At 47.6% G+C, this 23607-nt stretch overlaps 1 protein-coding gene across 12 annotated transcripts in view; it reads right to left on the reverse strand.

Moving 5' to 3' along the window:
* NRXN3 (neurexin 3) overlaps positions 1–23607 on the reverse strand; it is a 1774776-nt gene that overhangs the window by 1696758 nt on the left and 54411 nt on the right. For all 12 annotated transcript variants that reach the window (XM_043920656.1, XM_043920646.1, XM_043920650.1 and 9 more), the window contains exon 2: positions 2825–4253. In XM_043920656.1, coding sequence (XP_043776591.1) covers positions 2825–3533 — 709 coding nt within the window. In that variant the 5' untranslated portion in view covers positions 3534–4253. The remainder of the gene's footprint in view (positions 1–2824; positions 4254–23607) is intronic.

Below are 23607 nucleotides of genomic sequence, written 5' to 3' on the forward strand. Positions count from 1 at the left end.
GATTTATAAACATAACAACCCAGAAGAAAAAAAAAAAGTCTAGGACCAGCCCCTCTCTCTCCATCATGTGCCAGAATGTTCAATGTGACCATTAGCTGTTTAGGAGTCTTGGGATGAAGTTTCCCCAAGTAGGCTGTGAGGGGTTCAGTCTGCAGCCAAAGCCTTTCGCCACAGGAAACAGAAGATAACTGTGTCCATAACTTGTTGTCCCCCACCCCACCCCCCGCCAAACCCAACTCTCCCATAGCAACTATCTCTGGGATCTTGTGGGTCTTATCTAGAAAAGATACCCAATGGGAGGTCAAAATCGCCCAAAGCAAATAGGAGAGATGGGCCCAGCAGTGCGCTCTTCCTGGGGTGCAGGATGGAGACATTTCCGAGCCACTGAGGCATGGAAAGCCAGACAGGCCAAGCAAACATCAATACCGCCAGAATGCGAGAAGCTAATGGACCGCAGAGAGCGCCTCCAACAGGCCCCGACCGCATCCATCTGAAGCTGCAGGAACCCTCCCAGCTCTTCCTGCCCTTGAACTGCTAAAGCATGAAGCCCTCACACAATCAAACAGCGAGGCCCATCCTGCAAAGTGGGATGATCAGAGGCTTGGTACACAGGACCCCCTGCTGGGACCAAGTTCCCCCAGGGGGTTTCAGCTCTGTGACATTTGCAATTTAAAGTGGGCGAGAGACAAGGCAAGAGAGGCACCCTCGCTGCCTGCTTTACACGGTCTTTAGGAAAACGGGCAGGTATTTGTTTAGGCTGTTTATCTTGTTTTATGCAGATTGGCTTGACACTCAGCAGCTGCTGCGGGTGTTTTTTTCCCCTTCATATTTTACAGGTGAGTTTTCCCCCTGCTTACTCTAAAAATTAACTGTGTGGAGAGAACGGATATTTTCTAAAAGCCTGAAATGCATCCTTGTGATTGATTAGACATAATGACAATTACCAGGAGCAACAGGCTTCAAGTCACCACCAGTAAATGCTGGTACCTCCCCCAACATCCACCCTTACCTCAGCCATTGCGCTGCTCCAAACCAACCAAGTGTTAGTTGTTAGTGTAGTGTAGTTAATACTAAGTTTGTTTACTATATTATGTACCATGAGAATAATGAAATATGCTGTGTTTGCCTTCTACGGATAGGGGCATCAGTCCACAGCCACGAGACGGTCTAACCCTATAGAAAAAAACCATCATTAAAAATATATATATATTGTATTAGCTATTAAAAACTTGACTGCTTATCATCTACTCTGAAGAAATTCCTCTGGAGACCTCAAACAAGCATACACACACACCCAAACCCAAAAAAAAAAAAGAGAGAAGAAATTGTATACATATACAGTATAGAAATTTCTTCCTGCAGAAAAGTGCTGATCCAAACCTGCCCAGAGGAAATGAGTTCTTTTTAAACACAAAAAATGCAATCAGGGATAATCAGCAAGTTAACAACACACTTGCAAACACTCTGGTCCCTAGAAAGGAAGAATGCCGGCTTCCAGTGCCAGTTCTGAGAACAGAACAGATCCTTTGGGCGAAGGAGAAAACAAGTGTTCGTGTCAGCCTTCAGGAAGAACTTTCTCCAGAGCGCAGAAACTCTGGAACAGCAGTCAGTTCCAGGGGGACCTGCTTGTGGTAAGCGCTTCAGTAACCACTGTCCCCAGGTGACTCTGTGGGTTGGGGTTGCCTCTACCTCTCTGCCCCATCCCTCCTCCAGTGGACTCAGTGAGGAATAACAGAAGTCAAAAAAGGACTTCTTGCATGTCTTGCATCTCCCTCTCTGGCAGCCCACCCACAAGAAGGGAGGTGTGGTGGCAGGCCCAGAACAGGAAAGAAGCACTTTTGCGATAGCCCACATACTTGACCCACAAGGAGGCTCCCAACAAGATCCCCAGAGGGTCCCGGTCTCCAGCATGTATCACCTGTGAAATAAACTTTGCTTTGATTTAAAGAAATGTTTTAATACCTGCTAGTTGCTAATGCTCCTATCAACCACTTTAGGAGTTGGGTGGTTTCAGGGACAGTGTAAGGAACACCTGCAGACACTATTTTTAATTACAAATCCCAAGGCAGTGGGGCATCCCCTGAATGAAGAGCTTGTGGGAATCTGCGCTAAGACACTCACCTGGCCCCACCTACCTTGACCTGTTGGTTCCCAACTTTAGCTGCACAATGGAATCACCTGGGGGTGTTAGTATGAGGAAGCGAGAAGTCCCATCCCCCCAAAAATGCCTGTCTACCCATCAGACACCTTCCAGAAGACTGGGAGGAGCGGCACAGCTGAAGGGCTGGGTTTAGAGCAGGGCTGGGTGTGGACCTGCAGTCCATTGACTCTCATTCTTCTCTGCACAGGCATTCCTTATGTTAGGGACTATAAGAAGAAAGTGATGCGGAGTGTCCCGTCTATTCCCAAGGGCCCAATTCTCAAGGCATCAGGAGGGCCATAGACAGCCACTTTACCTCTTTCTATCTGACATCTCACCTTGTACTGATCCTTCCAAGCTTCACCGCAGTGGAAAGAGCTGAGGTGGGACTCAGATCCTGTACTCGACTCTATCCAGCTTTTTGAGTTAAGCCAAACATTTGTGTAAGGAAGGAGCCCATGGTTGAGTAGTCAGGATTCTCTCCTGCTGAGATCTGATGGATTTTTCCAGTGAGAAAGCCAAGGATTTTTACCACACCCTCGGGGAAAGAGACCCAATTATCTGACAGGCAGCTAAAGAGGCCGGTCAATGATAGACCTGGCTTCCCTCCTGGGGGTCTTGATCCTTACCCAAGCCGTCTGGGATGGGCTCGAGCCTCAGAGGGGTAGGGAAGGGGACCCTTACCTTCCGAGCACAGCTTGCCGCCATAGCCGGTGGTAGAACAGTCACAGGTGGGGTGTCCATCCAGGAGAAAGCAGATGCCGCCATTTTCACAGGGGCGCTCACCGCAGGGCCCCTCGGCATCCAACTGGACACCCTGGCTCCCCAGAAGCCGGGGCTCTGAGTTGCCGTACTTGAGATCCGAGATTAATCCCTTGAAGCCGGGCACGGCCTGCACTCCATCAAGGGTCAGGGCAGACGGCCGGATGTCGGCGGGGACGCCGCCCAGGAACAGGTCACTGACCACGTCCATGTAGGGCCGCTGGGGCTGCAGCTCGGCGGCCCGGCCCTCGCCGTCGAGCACCAGCACGGTGCGCAGGCGGTCGCGGCTCACCATGACGAAGTGCCAGCTGCTGTCGTCCACCCGCGTGCCGGACAGCACGGCGGTCTCCGCGCAGTCCATGCTGAGGCGCAGCTGCACGCGGCCGTCCACCAAGGAGAGGCAGAGGAAGTCGCAGACGCCGCCGTCGTCCAGGTAGAGGAGCAGCCCCGCGGACACGTTGGTCTTGAACTGGAAGCTGAGGTCGCTGCGCGTGCTGGCGTCCCAGCGGAGGTAGCGCGCCCACTGGTTGGGGAGGCCCATGAACTCCAGGCCCAGGCAGAGCCCCAGCAGGGACCCCAGCAGGAGGCTCACCTTCAAGGTGAAGAACACCGAGTGCATGGTGAAGCTCATTCTGGCCAAGCCCGAAGGGCCCGGAGGCGGGGAACGGCCCTAGGGGGACAGTCCCCCCGCCCCACCTCCTTCGAAGTGGGAGGCAGAGAGGAAGGGGAGATGGCTGGGGGACAGAGAACACACACGAGGGAGGAGGCACACAGACAGAGAGGAGGATGAGGAAGGAGGAGAGAGAACCAGAAAGCCCCTGGTGGGCACCCACGAGCAAGAAATTCAGCAAGGAGACAGCGGGGAAGGACGGGGCAGCAGTGGAGGCGGTCAGTCAGGCGGGCGGGGGAAAGGGAGGGTGCAGCGTGGGGAGCAGAGTGTCTTTCCCCCAGAAAGATCTCAGCTATCCAATGTGGAGGCCTTGATTTGGGCAGGAGAAAAGTACACGGCGGGCCGGCCGGCGGGTGGAAGCCTTCAGCAATGTCCACCTCCCGGCAGCAGACCCCCAAACGGCCCAGCCAGGGAGGCCGGGGAGAGGGCTGGGGTCAGGGGGGCCGTGATGGAGGGGGAGCGAGCAGTCAGGTGAGCCAGGCGCAAGGTAGAGACGGGCCAAGGACCAGTCCTGAAGGACGACCTCCTAGCAGCAGAGGGCCGCGGGGAGGGCAGGAGCCGGAAGTTGAGAGCTCAGGCAGAGCGGGGCCCGGGGCCGAACGGAAGTGGGCTCAGGCGTCATGGTGCCAGCGAGAGGCGGTCCGGCCCGGAACCTGCCTCCCAGGACTCGAGAGAAAAGACCTGCAGGAAGGAGACGGGGGAGAAGGAAAGGAAGATTAGGGCCCCGTGTCAGGAAAACACTGCATCCTATTTCACAAATATCGATGGAGTGCTGACTGCGAGCCCGGCTACTGTAGTGAGTCCCAGAGCGCTTGGTGCTTTAAGCAGGACGGAGGGCCAGGCGTCTTTCAGAGCCACGTCAGGACCCGAGCTCAGCTCCTAATGATGCACTCAGTTTTTCCATGTGCAAAAAGAGTATCAAACCCGCCAAGCCATATCAGCGCATTTTTACAATATTCATATCACAGGGTCACGTGGCCAAAATTTATTTTTCAGGTACGTCCTAACATTTTAGATACTCAAATACACACAATGCAGTTTTAACTTGTTTACCTATTAAAGACATGAACATGACAGTGATTTTTTGTTTGTTTGTTTTAGATTTTCTTTTTCACTTTGCCAACCCAATGTTTGGTGTAGGCAGCCGAAGACAGATCCTCACCTTTACATTTTTGAAGGAATTATTTATAGGAGTCAGTGAGAATAAACTAGAAGGTGAGTAATGAGCAAAAAACACTCATCTCTTAACTAAATGTTGGAGAAAAGATCTTGTGGGGGAAAAAAAAATTGTGCTTTGAACCTTTTAAAAAAAGGCTGAGTATATCCTAGTTCTTGTATATGGAACTTTGAGAAAATTTCTTAACTTATTTGAGCTTCTAGTTTCTCACTCATAGAGAAAATAACAGCCTCTTTACAAAGTTGGAGACAGAATTTGATGCGATCATCTATTAGAAGATTCTAGCATGAGGCTATAGCCACAGTAGGTGAACAATGAACGCTACCTCTTTCCTTCCTTATTTCTAGATAGGAAGGATGAGAAGGGGGGATGGCTGGTGTATGTCTGCACGTGTGAGTGTGTGTATGTCTGCAAAGTGGGGACAGTATATTAAAACATACATTTTTAAATTAAAAAAAAAAAACAGAATGGACAACAAATGAATAGTTAAGGAATGTCACAGACCTCGAGCATATCATGCATGCTTTATACTGATTGTAAAGACACCAGCACCCAGTTAAGAGGTGGCAGACTGAAAAAAAATAAAAATAAAAAATAAAAAAAAAGAGGTGGCAGACTGAAGGCAGACTCCGGTCACAGAGCTGAGAGGAGACTTCTCTGTTCGCATGAGAGCAATGAGTGTAATTTTCAAGAGTTATGCAAGTTGCTGCTTATTAATTGGCATGCTTGATAATTCACCATGGTCGCTGTCAGACCACTGTCTACTATTTTTATGATGGCTGCATTAGCAAAGCTAGTTATTACTCATGCTTTGAAGAGGAAAACGCTGTTCCTTAAGCAGGAACAAACACCTGTTTCCAGTGAACACACAAGCCCACCCAAAAAGAGGCTGATTAAATCCATTATAAGGAAAGCCTCTGTGGATAAAACGTCCTGTACACCCAGTGTTTCCAAAAGTGTGGCACGGGCACCTCCAGGGGTGTGAGGAATTCTTAACTGGAACATGAGCATAGCATGTGCCAACTCATGCAGGCTTCACACAGGCACAAGCCAAACCAACTTTTAAAATACCAGCAATTTGTGGACCTCCCTGGGGCTTCCCTGGTGATAACAGGTAAAAGAATCCACCTGCATTGCAGGTGCTACAAGAGACATGAGTTCAATCCCTGGGTCGGAAAGATCCCCTGAAGGAGGACATGGCAGCCCACTCCAGCCTTCTTGCCTGGAGAATCCCATGGACAGAGAAGCCTGGCAGGCTACAGTCCAGAGGGTCGCAAAGAGGTGTCCATGACTGTAAGTAACTTAGCATGCACGCACGGTGGTACAGTGGATAAGAATCTGCCTGCAGATACAGGGAAGGCAGGATGGATCCCTGGTCTGGAAAGATTCCACAAGCCCCAGGCAACTAAAGCCCGTGCGCCACAAATCCTGAGCCCACACTCTGGAGCTTGTGAGCTGTGACTACTGAGCCCGCGTGCCTAAGAGCCCGCAAAAAAAAAAAAATCAGCAATTTTTGAGCTGGTTGATGACACTTTGGTAGCACGAAATCACCTATGCTAGAATATTTACACCACAGAAATAGGCAAACATCACAAATCAGAATCTGAGAAGATGAGATTTAAGGAAATCCTTGAAAGAGGATGAGAGAACTAGCTATGTAAATGGGAAGAAGGTTCCAGAAGGAATAGTGCAAAAGGCCTTGAGGCTGGAGCAGGCAGTTATGTTTGAAGATCAGCAAGGAGGCTGGTCCTGTTGGAGTGGAAGACAGGAAGCCAGAGGTGGGCGTCACGTGGCTAGGAAATAAGAGATGACCCAGTCTCTTGGAAGGTGATTGCTATATGAGGTGAATTATGCCAAGCAAGACGAGAGGCAACATCCCAGGGGGAGAAGGGAGACCCTTGTGCCCAAAGAGGGCTTCTTCTGGTCCTAATATCTGCCATGTATACATAATTTTTTAATCAAATTTTTCAAAATTAATTTATTTTAATTGGAGGCTAATTACTTTACAATATTTTAGTGGTTTTTGCCATACAGTGACATGAATCAGCCATGGGTGTACATGTGTTCCCCATCCTGAATTTTTTAATCAAATTTTTTAAAAGGACCACTTTTAGGGAATGTGCGCAAAGGACAGCTTTTCTCCTGTCGCCCCCTCCATCATGCATCTGATCCAAAAGAGTGGGGAGCAAGGCAGACATGACGAGCACAAGGCCCAGGTCTCTCCAACGAAGTATCCCACGCCAGGAAACATCAGTGAACCGAGAATGTAAAAATCCCATGGCACGGATGGAGCCCACGGTGTCTGAGTTCCAGAAGCTTGGGAAAGTATTTTCTCAGTGACATCACCCCTGGCTGCCACACCTCCTTTTCTGCTTCCCCTCCTGCCAGTCCAGACCTAGGAGTCTAGCTCAGGCAAGGGCCAGGTTCAGGTGGCTTCAGCCAGTGGGACCCCCTTGCTGGAAGGCAAGGACATGGAGATGGAGGGCCCACTGACATGGATGAGCAGGCACATGCGAGTCCCTCTAAATGGATGGCCCTGGAAGCTTTCGGACTGATCTAGATGTCAACCCTCTGGGCCTCAGAAAGTCACTTGTGTGTCTGCAGAAATTAAATGACTTGCTCAGTTCAGTCTGACTACTTATTGAGCTCCGATCCATCCAGTCACTCCTGGATCTAAGCAGAAGAAGACACGGTTCTTGCCTTAGGGGTGTCACAAAGTAGTGGGGGTAGAGTGTACTTTAGAGATGAAAGCAGAACAATAAAGGAGTCCACGCTATGAAATCTCCCTGGGGGCACAGACTGCTTCACCCTGGTGCAGCCGTAGGACCTTGGCTCCCATAGAGTGGGAGCTCCAGACACATGTGTAGAAAGAATGAACAGTGAAACCAGAAACTGAAGCGCATCTCTGAGGGTCATCTGTGTCTCATGCGGTGGCCTCCACACCTCTCTGCTTCATACAGTGACAGCAATCCTGCACCTCCAGGATTCCTGAATGCCAGGCTCAGATGACCCCTCAGGACAAAGCAGCACATGCCAAGTGATCTGGGGTAATACATGAGTTAGGAAGTAGGCTGCCCAGGACGACTTCCTGTGCGGAGAATCATGGGAATTTACTCCGTCTGCTTTGGGGTGGTCACTCAACCCTGCCTGCTGAGCCTTGTTCATCAGATTGGCCATCCTCCCCTCCTGCCCAGACCAGCACTAGAGATACCAGCAGTCCCCTGCCTGCATCGTGGAAAATCAGAAAGGCTAACAGGAAAACCAAGCTTGCTTTCCCCTCCACAGGCACCAGGCAGAATCTGATTTCAGGACTGGTAGCATCAGAATCAGGTTAACCTAGACTCGATGCCCTATGGACCACCAAAATTCTCTCCTAAAGCTCTTGCATTACTTTCTTGGACCGTGGCATTCCTGTGACCGCTGGGAAATTGTTGCAGTGGCCCAGGCTAGAAATGACCTTCCATTTAATATCACAGGCCTCAAGCCAACTGCCACAAGCATTCACCCTTAAGTCTTCTTTAACCCTCTGCCAGGGCTGTGCTAGGCTCGAGAAATGGGGAAATGGGAGTCAGGGAGCCCCCTTCACCGGTCAGCCAACTGCTCCCCTCTCTTGAGCCACAGGAGGGCCCAGACAGCCACAGGGACAGGGAATTTGCTCCAGTGCCTATGTGGGAGGCCCAGGCTGGTGCGGAAGCTCAAAATGCTTGTCTGCTGAGAACCGAGCAGGAGAGGGAAAGTGAGTGACATTATCTAATTGCCAGCTAATCTACATAATTATCGAATGGCATACTTCTTACGTGGGGTTAACACTTTGCAAATGTCTCACGATCCGGCTGCTTGGGCGACAGAAGGGCCCCCACACGACTCCGACACATGGACTATTTACCACTGGCACAACTCGGAAGATCCGGCTGCCATGTGCCCTTCCACTCCCTCCCTAAAGTTCCTCTGCTTCCTTGAGACAGATTCAGAGGAAAGTGGGGCCTGTGTTGAGAACCATGGACGGTGGGAAGTCATGATGAAGACTGTCAAAGCCTGAGACTGGGCTCGTCAGTTCCTCCTCTGGAACCTCCCATCAGCATCCCTCTAATGTCCCTCCTCAGGACTAGAAAGTCCCGATGGTGGCTCTCTGTTGGTTCTACTTGCCTCCCTTTCACCGAACCCTTTGACCCACTTTGAAGGTAAAATGATTTTCACCACCAATCTCGGTCCAGGTCATTCAGGTGGGGTTCTTCCCAACCCCAGATCTTGGGACCCAGTTTAGCCAATTAGGACATTGCAAACTCCTGCCACAGTGATTAGTTTAGGGATGGGTTTGTCACCCAAACTGAGTCAAATTAGAGTTTACACTGGAACTTTTACTGGAATATTGGGAGAAGGACCCTCTTTTTTTTTCTTTTTAAACCTCATTCATTGTCAAATGATTAGAGTGACATCCAGAACTGATGAGAGATAGCACTGCTACTATTCAAGATAATCTTGTCTAAAAATGAAGACAACAGAGAAGGAGAGTCCAGAGATGGACAGAGATGGATTTTAAGTGATTTTTCAGCACCTAGATGTAGCCAGACCTGAAGCCCAATGGATCCTGGTTTTATCACATGAACCCAAACTTTCTTTTTTCTTTTTGCTTAAGCAAGTTTGGGTTGGGTTGTGACCAAGAGTTCTGAATAACACACTCCTAATGCTAGGTCTTTTCATACTGCAAGGAGATCCAACCAGTTCATCCTAAAGGAGATCAGTCCTGAGTGTTCATTGGAAGGACTGCTGTTGAAGCTGAAACTCCAATACTTTGGCCACCTGATGCAGAGAGCTGACTCATTGGAAAAGACCCTAATGCTGAGAAAGATTGAGGGCAGGAGGAGAAGGGGATGACAGAGGACTAGATGATTGGACGGCATCACCGACTCAATGGACATGGGTTTGGGTGAACTCCGGGAGTTGGTGATGGACAGGGAGGCCTGGCGTGCTGCGGTTCATGGGGTTGCAAAGAGTCGGACATGACTGAGCGACTGAACTGAACTGAACTGAATGCTAGACCTTAAAAAATCTATCATGACATATCAAGAGAAGCTTCCATTTCACATGGCCACCCATGCCTGTGAGAACTCCCTGTAACTTGGGAGACATGTCAGATTTCTCACCCCCATCACCAATGTTCTACACCCATCCTGCCCATGTCCTTGGCAAAAGCGGAGGATGTGGGCTTGCTCTATCCCCAGGTGCTTTGAAGGGGGTTGCAGGCTCATTTTTGCACAAAGGCGTCAGAGAGTCACAGTCCCTCTTGACACTACACCACTAGGCCAGCCCCTCACACTTAGTACTCACCATCTTAATTCTACAGCAGAGGCTCTATTTCAGGAATTGGGGGAGGTGAAGGCATGAGTTCTCTCCAAGACATGAAAGTAATTCAGGGTAGTGATGAAGAACATGGGCTTTGGCACCAGACAGAGTTGGATTTAAACTCAGACTGTCATTACCATAGCTATTTAGCCTTGGGCAACTCTCTGAGTCTTTGTTTATTCATCAGAGAGAGAGAAAGAGAAGGAGAGAGAATGATAATACCTATCCTGTAGGGTAGTTTTGGACTTTATTAAATTTTAAAATGTATAGCAGTATAACTACTTTCTGAAAATTGCATGGCAGTAGCTACTAAAGCTAAATATTTTTGTCCCATGACTCCACAATTCCCCTCCTGGGACTTCACAATTCCAATACCAACAGAAATGCTTATGTATGTCCAACCCAAGTCATGCAGAAAAATCTTTGTAACAACACTAGTCATAATAGCTGAAACCTAGAAAATAACCCCATGTTCATCTGCTGTAGAATGGATTAGTAAATTGTCATCTATTCATGCAAAATGCCATACAACCCTGAGAATGACTGGTCCAATGTCCAGATAGTCACATGGATGCATCTCACAGAAAAGCATATATCCTACATGTTCCATTTATACAAGGAACAAATCAAGGCAAAGAAATCATCCTTGACGGATATATGTCAGAATAGTGGTTACTCTCAGGAAATTAATGAGTAGAAGAGGGCAAAGCGGGTGAAGTAGTTCTGTTTCTGGATAGGAGTGACGTTGCCCACGGTGCTTAGTTTGGGAAAAGGCATCAACAGGGCTGCACATTTATGACTTGAGCTCTCATTTCCATCTGTGTTATAACTTCACTGAAAACAATACGCTTCCTGATACATAGCATGTGCTCATTTATAATTTTATTTGTCATCTGAAGGAGAGTTTTAAAAGAAACATATTACTGGTTTCCATTTGGAAGCTGCAACTCCCTAAGTTAACACCAGTCTCTTATCTAGGAAAATAAGGGCAGACAAGGAGAGCACCATCCTTCTGTCTCCCCAGGCCACTTCATACCCCATTTCTCCCTTTCATGATTTTTCATGTCTAAGAGTCTCATCGCTCCTCACGTCTTCTCCTTTCCTGTGACATCTGCTGAGCTGCTTTGGTCTCAAGGTGCTTCCGCCACCAAGCTCACCCTATTCTGGTTCGCTGTCCCTGCCCTTCAGGAAAAGGTCTGAAGACCTCAATTCCAGTCCATCAAGAGTATTGAAGTTTCTGTTGTGCTGAAAAGGGAACAGAGATGGAAGAGAAGAGACTTTGTTTTAAAAAAAAGTCTTGAACTGTAGCACTTCTTGAGATACTAAGTTTTCTGTAAGAACTAAGACGTAGTCACATCAGACTAAAATAAATTCCTTTTCTGGGAATACTAATCAATGACAGTGGAGACACACAGGAGCTGTATGTGGACTTCTGCCTATCTTTTGGGAAAGTTTCTCATGTTATGAGGGATGTAAGGTGGACAGAACCACAAAGACTTGTCACTGGCTAAACCACAGCATTCAAGAAGGTGTGGTGGTCAAAGACTTGGGGAGGCAGGCTCTCATCTGAGGTCAGGCTCTAGACAAAGGGCTTGATTCATATTCATCAAGAGCCTAGACAAGAGGGAAGAGCCATGAGAACGGAAGCCCATTCACCAACTGGTCATGTTTGTGAATGAACTGACATTGAGAGTTAGAATGTGGGATCTCTCTTCCAATTTAAGACTGCCTCAAACCCCTGAGGCTACTGCTCTTGGTATTGCTGAGTTGCCTCTGTACATCCAAACACTTTGGTACTTCAAAGGTTCAAGAGGTCACAGGCTGGAACCACAGCCTGTGTCTAACAAAAGGAAGTCTAACGAAGATAAATGGAAAGTTAAACAACTTGATCCTCCAAAATAAACAACCTATGAGGATAGAAGGTACAATTTCTAACTATATAGGAAACAAGAATTGAGGAATGACATAGACAAGAGGTTTTGTGGTTGCCAGATAACCAAATGCAATTGTAGACTGCCTTAATGATGATGTAACTTGTAGGAAAAAGGACATGAAGATCTGTGTCAATTTGGTGCAGGTCATTAGATTTTTATTCTGAGCCCCACTTTTTGAGAGAGGTGTAGGTGAGTTAGAGAGTAGTGAATTGGAAGGAAGTCTTTTGTTTGAAATTTTTAAGATCATGGAGCACTCATGATGTAGATGTAACACATTTTGTAAATAACTCAGACCCTGCAAGGTACTTATATAGCCAGTAGAAAGGAAAGTGTGTGTATGTGTATTAGTCACTCAGTCACGTCCGACTCTTTGTGACCCCACGGACTGTAACTGGCCAGGCTCCTCTGTCCATGGGATTCTCCAGGCAAGGATACTGGAGTGGGTTGCCGTTCCCTTCTCCAGAAAATTTTCCCAACCCAGGGATCAAACCCAGGTTTCCTGCATTGCAGGCAGATTCCTTACCATCTGATCCACCAGAGAAGCCCAGAGAGGAAAGACGTGAAACCAAATGATGTAAAGAGCTAGACCAAAGGTGAGAAGTTGGATCTGCCTAGTATGGGCTCGATAAGGCAGAGGTCAATCTGTAAGGTCCAAATAGAGCAGAGGTATCAGAGTAAGTACCCCTTTCACAGAGGTTAAAGGCATGGCTTCTGGAGCCAGACCTCCTGAGTTCAAAATCTCAGATCTACTACTTGCTTCCTGTGTGACCTGGAGCTAGTCACTTCCCCTCTCTGAACCGCAGTTGCCTCATCTATAAAACAGAGTCAACAGTGAGTTACCATGGTAGGGCACTTGATAAGGGTAAAACCCCTAGAGCGGTGTTGGGCACAGGTAAGGACTAAGTACATGCTAACCTCGGCTGCTGCTGCCGCTGTCACTGTTGGCCTCAGCAGCAGGCTGATGTTGGTGCCTCACCTGGCCCGCTCAGGAGGAGCAGCGTGGACAGATGGACGTCTTTTTGAACCTCATCCCATGACACAGACAATGGTAAGAGTCACACCTGAGTCTCTTTGTGTGAGGAACCTTTGAAGCACCAGCGTGTTTGGATGTACAGAGGCAACTCAACAATACCAAGAGCAGTAGTCTCAAGGGTTTGAGGCAGTCTTGAATTGGAAGAGAGATCCCATAGGTCTTCCACTGCCCTCGAGGATAGAACTCTGTCCAGTGAATGGAAGTTCTAGAGAAAGTGGTTATGTCTTTGTCTTACACACAGACCACCTCCAGATGAAGTGAACTGCCCCATCACTGGAGATGTCCCAAAAGAGATGGGACGCTCTTTGGAGTCGCGTGTCCAGTACTGTCTAGATCTTTGTATGAGGTGCAGTAGAGTCCTGAAGAACAAAAGATGACTCTGGCATGGTGTGGCCAGGGCAGGATTCTCGAGGGAGGGGGACTCACATGGGAACTTGAAGGACACGGGGCTTAGGCAACTGAAGAGAAGTCTGCTGTGGGGGAAAAACACTGGCCCAACAGTCAGCTCCAGGCTCTGTCTTTCCACTAACTACTGGGCAAGTGACCGTATAGGAAACTCTGTGATCTCTCCAGTTTTTGTTTATGCTCTTATAAATTAGGGGGAAGGATGAATACACCATCCAGCATGGTGTGAACACCCAAGGAAGTAAAAGCTATGCAACCTAAGGTAATAATCATGCCTTCCTACCATGCTGACACTCCTCTAAGTTCCCACCCAAAGTAACTCATGACATTAGTCTCTTCCCCACCTACCACTTCTACTCCATCCCCAGGGCAGTCCTGAGTTTTCTAGCAGGCCAAACCCAAGCACAGCAAACTCTTCCCCCTGACCACAGAACTCAGGCCTTGCAAGGAGCTGAGGGGTTCCCCAACATCCCAGGTACAGCCAGGAACTCAAAGAGGCTGTGGTCACTCCCCCTACTCACCTCCTCCCTCCCCCCATCCCCTCCTCTCCCAACCAGCGGGCTTTCCAAGCCATGGCTCGGAAGCCATCTGGCTGCTGGGAGAGTTAATAATTTATAATGAAGATAATCACCCTTTGAGATCCTTGCCTCTTGGGACCATTAAAAAGGACTCAATTGGGAGTCAGTGAGTTCTTTACATGAGGGGACAGGGAGAAGGGGAGAGGGGAGGGTGGGATGCGGGGAGGAAACAGCGAAGAGAAAGGGAGGGGGAAACAAGCTAGGTGCTCAGCTGACCTTGTCCCCCTAACAGAGGCAGGGGGGGAGGAAAATTATTCAGTCCGAGAAGACAATCTTATCCAGCTTTCACAGCACCAGCCCAGCAAGAGTGCCATTTATGGGGCTTTTCTCCTAGCCAACTCTCTCTACACAAAGAGAAAAAAAATCAAACCCATGCAAGAGATGGGGAGAGAGGTACAGACCAGGGAGAGTGAGCCTGCCCGGCAATCATGTCTGGGGCTGCTGGGACGGTGCTCTCTGTTCTCTTTCCAGGGCAGTGAGGCCCCCACAGTGCTAATTATTCCCATTACTTGACAAATTCTCCATTAACAAAACAAGTGGGGCCAGAGCCGGCGGGGGTAAAGCAGAAAGGACTCACAGAGGCTCCGGGCAGACCCAGACCAGAGGGTCCCCAGCTTCATCAGGGGGCAAATGCAGGGCCTGGCACAGCCCCATCTGTGGGGCACACCTTGGAGGTGTGGGGTGCACACCCCGCTTCCTGCCATGTAAGGCGAAGGCTGGGGTGGAGGAGCACGTGAGGGCAGGGACAAGGAATGCCACCTCTAGGAAGGATGACAACGGGGTGGGTGCTGAGCCCTGAGGTCTGGGCCGGGCTGAAGACAGCCTCTCGGAAGAAGGGAGAGCTGATCAGTGTGTTTGGGACCAAGGCAATGGCAGTTTGGTCCTTCCATGAGTTCAGAAAGGCTCACCATTCTCCCGGCACACACGCCTTATAATAATAGCAGCAGCTACACGTATCAGTAGGCTTCACTGGTGGCTCAGACGGTAAAGCATCCGCCTGCAATGCGGGAGACCCGGGTTCGATCCCTGGGTCAGGAAGATCCCCTGGAGAAGTAAATGGCAACCCACTCCAGTATTCTTGCCTGGAAAACCCCATGGACAGAGGAGCCTGGTGGGCTACAGTCCATGGGGTCACAAAAGAGTCGGACACGACTGAGCGACTTCATGTCACTTTACACGTATCAGCAGCAACCATAGCAAGCACATGGATGGCACTCACTCTGTGCAAGGCACCACCCCAAGAACATTACACGTGGAGCTACTTCACCTTTACAAAAACTCTAACAAGTAGTAACTATTATTATTATTCCTAGTCTATAGATGAGTAAACTGAGACCCCCCAAGAAAGTAAACGATTTTCCCAAAGTGTAAAGGCTCAGATGGTAAAGAGTCCGTTGCAATGCAGGAGACCCAGGTTTGATCCCTGGGTTCGGAAGATCCCCTGGAGGAAGGCATGGCAACCCACTCCAGTATTCTTGCCTGGAGAATCCCATGGACAGAGGAGTCTGGTGGTCCATGGGGGCTGTGAAGAGTTGGACACAACTGAGCACACACACACACACATAAATTGTTACCAACCCTCATACTCTGCCCTGTAGAGAGACATGAACACCCAGAGGGTGAACGAGATGAAGGGAAGACAGTGGCAAGGAAAAGACACAGCTAAAGGGCACTCTTGGGACCCTCCCAGATCAGGGCAACTTATTAACAGCTTAGGAGCTTTGAAGGGAGGTCGGTACAGTGCCTGGCACAGAGTCAGTCAGAGCTAAATGTTTGCTGACTCAACTAAGGTGAGGAAGCAGATGGAAATTAGAAGAATTCAAGGGAGAGACCTCTGGATGAGACCATTGGCAGACCGGTTCTGGTATTTCATTCCTGACAGTATAATAGGCACAGCTGCCCCCCACTGAAGATAAAGAATGTCAGAGCTCAAGAAGACAGTGTGGATCACTTGATTCAAACCGCTCATTCTGTAGACAGAAAGGGAGGGAGGGCGGAGCCTGGGTGGTCAAGCTAGTGTCCAACAAGTGCAGAAGTGGCATTAGACCCTAGAGCTCTGGACCCTTTGTCCAGGGATCTTTCCGTGATAACAATGGCTTTCCTTTCTTAGATCATCAAGATCCACATTTCTTCCAAAAGAAGAAAACATAATGCATCAAAACCCAAAATATGTTATTGAAATGCAGAGTTGCTCTGTAGAAGTGGAAGGTGAACTCTCCCTTTCCTCCACCTAGACTTATGGAGTGGTTCTCAAGATTTTATCATCAAAACCTGTAGGGTCCCAAAGAACAGATTCAAAACCATTGCACCATATCAACTTCAACATATAATGGGCTATCTCTAAGATCTCCCACTTTCCCCTCAGAAAGTCACAAAGAAACTGTCATTTATACAAACTTTTCTGGAACAGATTTGCCTTTTCATTCATACTAGCTTGGGACTGAGTATCATAACCACTGAGGCCCTCACAGGGGCTAGCATCAGTATACCCATGACAGGACACCTTCCTCAAAGTTACCAACCTCTGCATGAAACGACTGCCTATTATTCATCTTGAGTTTCTCTCCAGTAAATTTCAAGAGATGTCCCAGCCACACACCCTACCCCCGCCCCCACCCCAGCTCTGGTATTCTGGAATTCTTTTTAAGAGCTAGACCATAGAGTCACACAGAAACAGATTCTTACACCAGCTTCACCACTTATGAACTCTATAAACTTTGACAATTACTTAATGCCTCTGAACCTCAGTCCTCTCATCTGTAAAACACACTTTCCTCTGGAGCAGGAACTGGCAACCCACTCCAGTATTCTTGCCTGGAGAATTTCATGGACAGAGGAATCTGGTGGGCAACAACAGTCCATGGGGTCGCACAGAGTCAGACAGGACTGAGCGACTAACGCACGCACATAGAGTAAAGTCTTGTGAGTCTTCAGTGAAGGGGGCAGAGTGTGTGCATATAAAGCTCCCAGCAGAGACTGGACCACAGAAAGTACTCAATACCTGGTAGGTGTTCCATCGCCACCATTGCTACTTCTCTGTCTTATTCACACAATTCTAGTGCTAATGGCCAAATTCTTCACCTTTCTCTCTCTAGACCCTTTACCGTCTAACATTACTACATTCGACACCAAGCCCAGACATGTGGCTTGCTTCCGCCGGATGGGATGTTAGCAAAAATGACATGAACAGAGGCTTGTAGAGTAGTTTTATATTCGCTCCCTCTTGTTCCTCTGCCGTGAGAACATGCCCGAGCTCACCTCCTGGAGGATGAGATATGTAAAATAGAAGTGATTCATTACAAACAGCCCCAGTTCTGAGGCAGCTAAAGAAAGAAAGTCCACATTCTTAGCTCCAAATTTACTGTGAGCCCTTAACAGGGACCCTCCAAGCCTATGAACCCCATGATATGGTCCAACGTCATCAGCTTCGGTGTCACTGCCTTTTCTGAAGGACATCGCCACAGAGAAGCAGAGAGGTGGGAGCCTGGTGAGAGCCCAAGCTAAGTGGTGTGTCTAGTTAGGGGGTCAGCACAGCTTCTGTACTCTGGGAGCAGAGAATGTCAAACAGCCAATACACATGGACACTGTCATGCATAACATGCACGAATCAAACAGACACTAAGTACCTGTGAAAGTCACTCAGTCGTGTCCGACCATTTGCGACCCCATGGACTGTAGCCTGCTAGGTTCCTCTGTCCATGGAATTCTCCAGGCAAGAACACTGGAGTGGGTTGCCATTCCCTTCTCCAGGGGATCTTCCAAACCCAGAGATCAAACCCAGGTCTCCCACATTGCAGGTGGATTCTTTACCATCTGAGCCACCAGGGAAGGCCAATAGCAATCTCATAAGGCTAGTTTAAAAATAGTACACGCTAATGTGTGTTAAGTACCTAAGAGTTTATAAAACAGTCTCATCTAACCTTTATAGCAACAAGTAAGGTGTCCATTTTTTCAACTCCCTTTTACATATGGAAGAACCTGAAGCTCAGAGAGAGAATGTGGCCTTGTTCAGGTTCACAGAACCAGTAAATTCAGGCCCTCAAATAGCAAGTCCTATGTTTCTATCATTATGTAACATTGATTAACATTAATCACTATTTCTGAGATCTGTTAGATACAGAAGGTGGCTACATGAATTCTCCCTTCACATGTCCACAGTTCACTAATCAATCATAGAACCTTTCTATTAAGGAGGATGGAGCCTCAGATTCCCTCTCAACCCAACAATCCACCCATACATCAACTACAACATTATTATTAAATGAAACCTATGGGCTCATCCTGCAGTAATTAAACACACTGGATGGCATAAAATGGACTCATCTATGCCACACTTTGTCTTCCAACAGATAATGAGTTACTACATAATGACAAACTTTTCATCTATGGTACTAATCCAAGATTTGCAATCATTCAAATACAGTTTTCAACATCCTCAAAAGGTAGAAAGTTTCAATGGCATTTTCCTCTATAAGGTTCTATGTTTAACTTTAAAATATTTTGAAATTTCTAAAATGAAAAATCAGTATCACTTTCAAACCCAGGGCTCTAAATAGTCTATCAGTGTGGCTTCAACTTCAGGGCTCAGTGAATAATTCTGTAATATTGATGGTCTTTTGCTTATGATATATTATTATATGATTGGGACTACCTCTAATTTTGCATTAATTTTCCCACTTATTAGTACCTATTTACATCTTAGCTTTAAAAAATCTGCTATGTTTGAAAGATAACAAAATTATATCTCCTTTAAAATACTCCACCTCTCGAAGCCAGACTGGGCTTTTGTTTTTCTAAGCTAAGGAAGTCTTTTTATAGACAGAAAGGTGAGAACCTAAGAGAAGGTGACCAGAGGGAGTTAAGAGACCATAATCTTCTTTTCATTCAACACAACTTATGCTTATTCATGCATTCAACAAACCTCCAATAAACACCTGCTCCTTACCAGGAGCCACATAAGGCCCTGAACTCCCAAAAAACCCATCCAGAGCTTAGGGAATGAGGGGAGATAAACATGCCAGCAACAATCACAATGGGAAGTGATGGACTTTAACAAAGATGTACAACTGTTACATGAGCAAAAAGATGGAGCCAATGACTAGCCAAGAAGTAGAAGAACACTTCTGAGCTGCACTCCAACGACTGAGGGGTTTTGTTAGATCATATGAGGGTGGTATGCCAGCAGAGGGAAAAGCATGAATGAAGGCAGGTAGAAGTCAAAGACCATGGGATACTCAGGAAGTAATAAGAAGCTCTACTTGGCTGGAATGTAGGGTAGGTAGGAGGTAAGAGGGGAACAAAAATGGAAAGCTCAAAAGCCATGTTGGAGGCAGAGTTCAAAGGTCTTAGGTGCCAAGTTGAGAGATTTTTAAACAGAGAGAATGATGAGATAAAGTCTGCATATTACAGGTACTAGTTTTAAAAGGAAGACATGAGGACACAGAGAGACCAATCAAGATGCCATTGCTCTGATCCAGAAGATATGGAAAGAGCCTGAACTTGATCCCTATACCTAGTTCTTAACCGTCCACGGCCATTCCCCACACATCTGAACAGCCAGGTTGTTCCAACACCAGAGACCACATCCTATCCATGTAGATAATCCAACAGAGGGAGAAAGTAGCTAATCACCCCACTCCAGATTCAGTGCTTTCCCTTGAACTGGCTGAATTTCAGAAGTCCTGACTCTATATTGTGTTGACATGTTCAGACCTCTCAACCTCTGGCCACATGCCTACACAACCCAGTGCCTCGGTCCCCAGGCCTCCAGAGATACAGTTATCCTAGATGCCTCAAATCCTCCCTGGGATGCAGGGTGCTCAGGGGTGAGCCACGGCTGCTCTAGGAATAGTGGACCAAAATAGAAGCTTAGCAGGTACGACCCAGTTCTGAAACCTGAAAACCCATCTCCAACATCACTAGGACAAAGGATAACCACATGCCTGAACCCATTGGGTGGTTCAGGCAGCCAACCCCATCCTGAGCACAGAAAAAGAAAAGAACACCATAAAGTTTGGTGCAAGTGCGCCTATGAAGGTGAGATGGGGATGACCTTCAGAAGGAATTCTACAAGGATTAGTCCACCAGAAATAACCTCAGCCCACATCTCCTAGGGGCTTGCCTGGTGACTCAGCTGTAAAGGATATGCCTGCAATGCAGGAGACCTGGGTTCGATCCCTGGGTCGGGAAGATCCCTTGGAGGAGGGCATGGCAACCCACTCCAGTACTCTTGCTTAGAGAACCCCATGGACAGAGGAGCCTGGCAAGCTGTCGTCCACAGGGTCGCAGAGATTCAGACACGACTGAAGCGACTAGACAGCAGTAAGCAGCAGTAGCACATTTCCTAAAGCGTGCTCTTTAGAAAACCAATCCCATGAAATACTCTAAAAACAAAAAGGGAAAGAAAAGTCTTGGTGATCAAATACATTTCAGAAACATTGCTAGTAACAAAACATTTGTCAGTCTTCATTGACAAACATTCGTGTGTAGAAGCCCGATCCCCAGTGTGGTGGTTTTAGGAGGTAGGGCCTTTGGGAGGTGATTGGGCATGAAGGGGGAGGCTTCATGAATGGGAGTAGGGCCCAGGAAGGAGAGACAGGAGACAGCTTGCTCCCCACTGTCTCTGCTCTCTGTCACATGAGGATACAAGAAGACAGCCATCTGCAAACCGGGAAGCGGTTCCTCTGCAGACACCAGATCTGCCTGTACCTTGATCTGAGACTTCCCAGACTCCAGAACTGTGAAAAATAAATGTTTGCTATTTAAGCCACCCACTCCATGGTATATTTATTATAGCAGCCTGAGCTGACTTAGACAGATATCAAACTGTTTTCCTGTTTTAGAGATTTATTTCCCCCGTTTTAGAGACTTCCAATGAACAATAGAATATTAAAGCTTCCAAGGAGCCTTGTAGGAAAGAGACATGAATGAATCGTGTTGAGCCTCCCCCTTTTGAAGACAGGCAAACTGAGGTTTGAAGCATCTCTTTATAGCTCTGCATTGTTAGTTACTGTTCCGCAAGCTGCAAGTGAAGATAAGCGACCATGTGCAAGGACCATGCCTTATTCTCTATGAATGCCCAGAGCCTGGTCACCGGCTTGATATTCAGGAGGTCCCTAAATATTTGTTGACTGGTGTGGGCAAGAGCAAGTTTGAAGTTCTTTTAAGTGAAGAACAATACACAAGCTTTAAATATTTTATCATTCACACCTTCATCCACTCGAAAATATTTATTGAGCAACTATTATGTGTGTGCTGCTAGCATGGGGGAAAGAGCCATGAATAAGGGAGGCCCAGGCTTTACCCTCAAGGAGCTTACATCAGAGAGGGAAGGTGAGGAACCCATGAAAGGTAGTGACAAGCTCTGCAAAGATCAAGTATAGGTTTGGGGTGCTCCAGCCTCCTCCATCTTTCTCCTAGAGTCTCTCTTTCTAAGGATGGATGCTATTTTTATTATTGGATCTCCATTAAAATAGTTTCCTTCCTACACCCACCCTCTCACTTCCTTATTTATAGTACAAAAAGAAAAAGAAAGAAAAGAAGGAAGGAAGAGAAAAAGAAAAAAAAAAGAAAAAAAGAAAATTTCCCAACACCCCGTCAGAGTAAAAGCAATTGTGAAATCCCAAGTATAGTATGGAGCTGTGACTACCTCTCCATGGAAACGTCTCCTCCCAGGAAGCATCTGCCCTTCTCAGTTAGTCAGAAAGAGCCAGCACACAGAGCCCCATTCAAGGCAATGTGGGGGCTGGTCTTTACAACACCTTCCCAAAATAATAAGGCTCCCAGAAGGTTTACCTTGGGTCACCCAAGCTCTTCTAGCCACTGTGTGTGTGTTAAAATTTATTCCTGAGGCTAGGCCTGCCCCCACTCAGGCAGTTGCTCTCCAGCCTCTTATGAACTCCTCCCTCTGTGGCCTCTGCAGTTCCCGCTGTTCGTATTTGACTTCTCATAGCACAAAACCCTGTATCTTCTCTAATCGAATGGTTTCTTTGCCAAACACTGTTAGTTGGGGCTCTCAGGGTGGGAGCTGAGTAGACATCTTTTCTTCCCACCTTTGTTCTGTTTTCATTCAAGGCTCCTGTGCCATCTGCAAACCCATCCTCTCTGTCCTCTACTACTTGTGGTTGATGAGGCTATTTTTCGAAAATATTTGCTTACCAACCCAACTACCTCCACGGGGAGCATGTACTTCCCCACCCCGTGACTTTGGCCAAAGAAATGTTAGCAGGCATGACATGATCAAAGGCTTTTGTTCTTTTGCACCTCTGGTTCATGATTTGAAGAAGAGCCTGAGCTAGCCTGCCAGTCCCAGGAGGTGAGTGACCAGAGTCATTCCAGCCAGCCCCCTCAACCAGGACCAACCTCGATCAACTAGATCCCATCCAGCCTGTGGATGCAAAATCAACAGAATTAGCCAGATGAGTCTGGCCCAAATATGCTATCTCCTGATGTGGAACAAAATCAATATGTGCTATATGTTAAATGCCATCAAGATTTTTATAGTTATTTGTTAGGTAGTAAAAACTGACCAACACATCATTTCAAGATTACTCTGCCACACTTACTGAGACATTTAACTGCACCCTGACTCCTACCATCATGCACAATCCCCATGTGCACAATGCCCTGGTTTCCTAGCCCATGTTCTCTTCTGCTCCATAGCCATGACCTTCACCCTCACTCTCTTCATACCCACCTGGACTTTGACCTCACCCAGAACTAGTTCTCCACCAAACACCTGGCTCAGAAACGTCTTGTTTCTATCTCCCATCTCATTCTAATCCTCTTCTTTAACATGATAGAGCCACAGCGTCCAGATCTCTTCACTCTTGGCAGTATGTTGTCCCTTCCCCACTGTCTTCGCTGTACTTCTTACCTAGAAGTTCATGGCCAATCATTCCCTAACCCCTTGGAATCCCTACACATCCAGCCCACAGCCCCCCACCTTGAAGGAAATCTAAACAGTTCTTCCCTTGCCCCTGAGCAACTGATCAGCACCAGAAACCAGAAGCTCATCTGTGCCACTGAGTACAACTATAATTCCATCCCTCTCACCCTCAGTGACTCAGCAAGCCTTAAACTTTTCCCCAATCTGCTGTCTTCTTCAGCTCTTCTAAGCCATTTTCACCTTCTCCACTCAGCAAATGCTACAGGGGCTTCTATTTTACTAAGAAAAAATTGAGGCCTTGAGTCATGAAGGCCTGTAATTCCTCCCCCTTAGCTACCCACTTTTTCCTCTGTCCCTTTTCGAGGAAAACTGGTCAAGACTGACTCCTCCTCGGTGCCTTCTCCAAGCCATCCCACCTCCCAGGACCTTGTTCTATCAATACTTCCTTCTCTTCCCTACCCTCTCCACTCCTTTCCCAACCACCCACTGCTAGCAGCATGCTAGTAATCTGAAAACGAAACCCAAACCTTCCCTCTCCTCCAGCCTTTGAGACAATCGTGGTAATTCTTTTCTCCATTAAAACTCATATAATCTCCATTCCTCCATTCCTATCCTCATCCTCTGAATTCTGGCTTCTATCCCCCATGTGTCCCCAACTCACAAAGCTCTCCCCAAGTT

Source organism: Cervus elaphus, chromosome 12 (genome assembly GCF_910594005.1).
Source record: "Cervus elaphus chromosome 12, mCerEla1.1, whole genome shotgun sequence".
In the NCBI taxonomy this organism is placed as follows: Eukaryota; Metazoa; Chordata; class Mammalia; order Artiodactyla; family Cervidae; genus Cervus; species Cervus elaphus.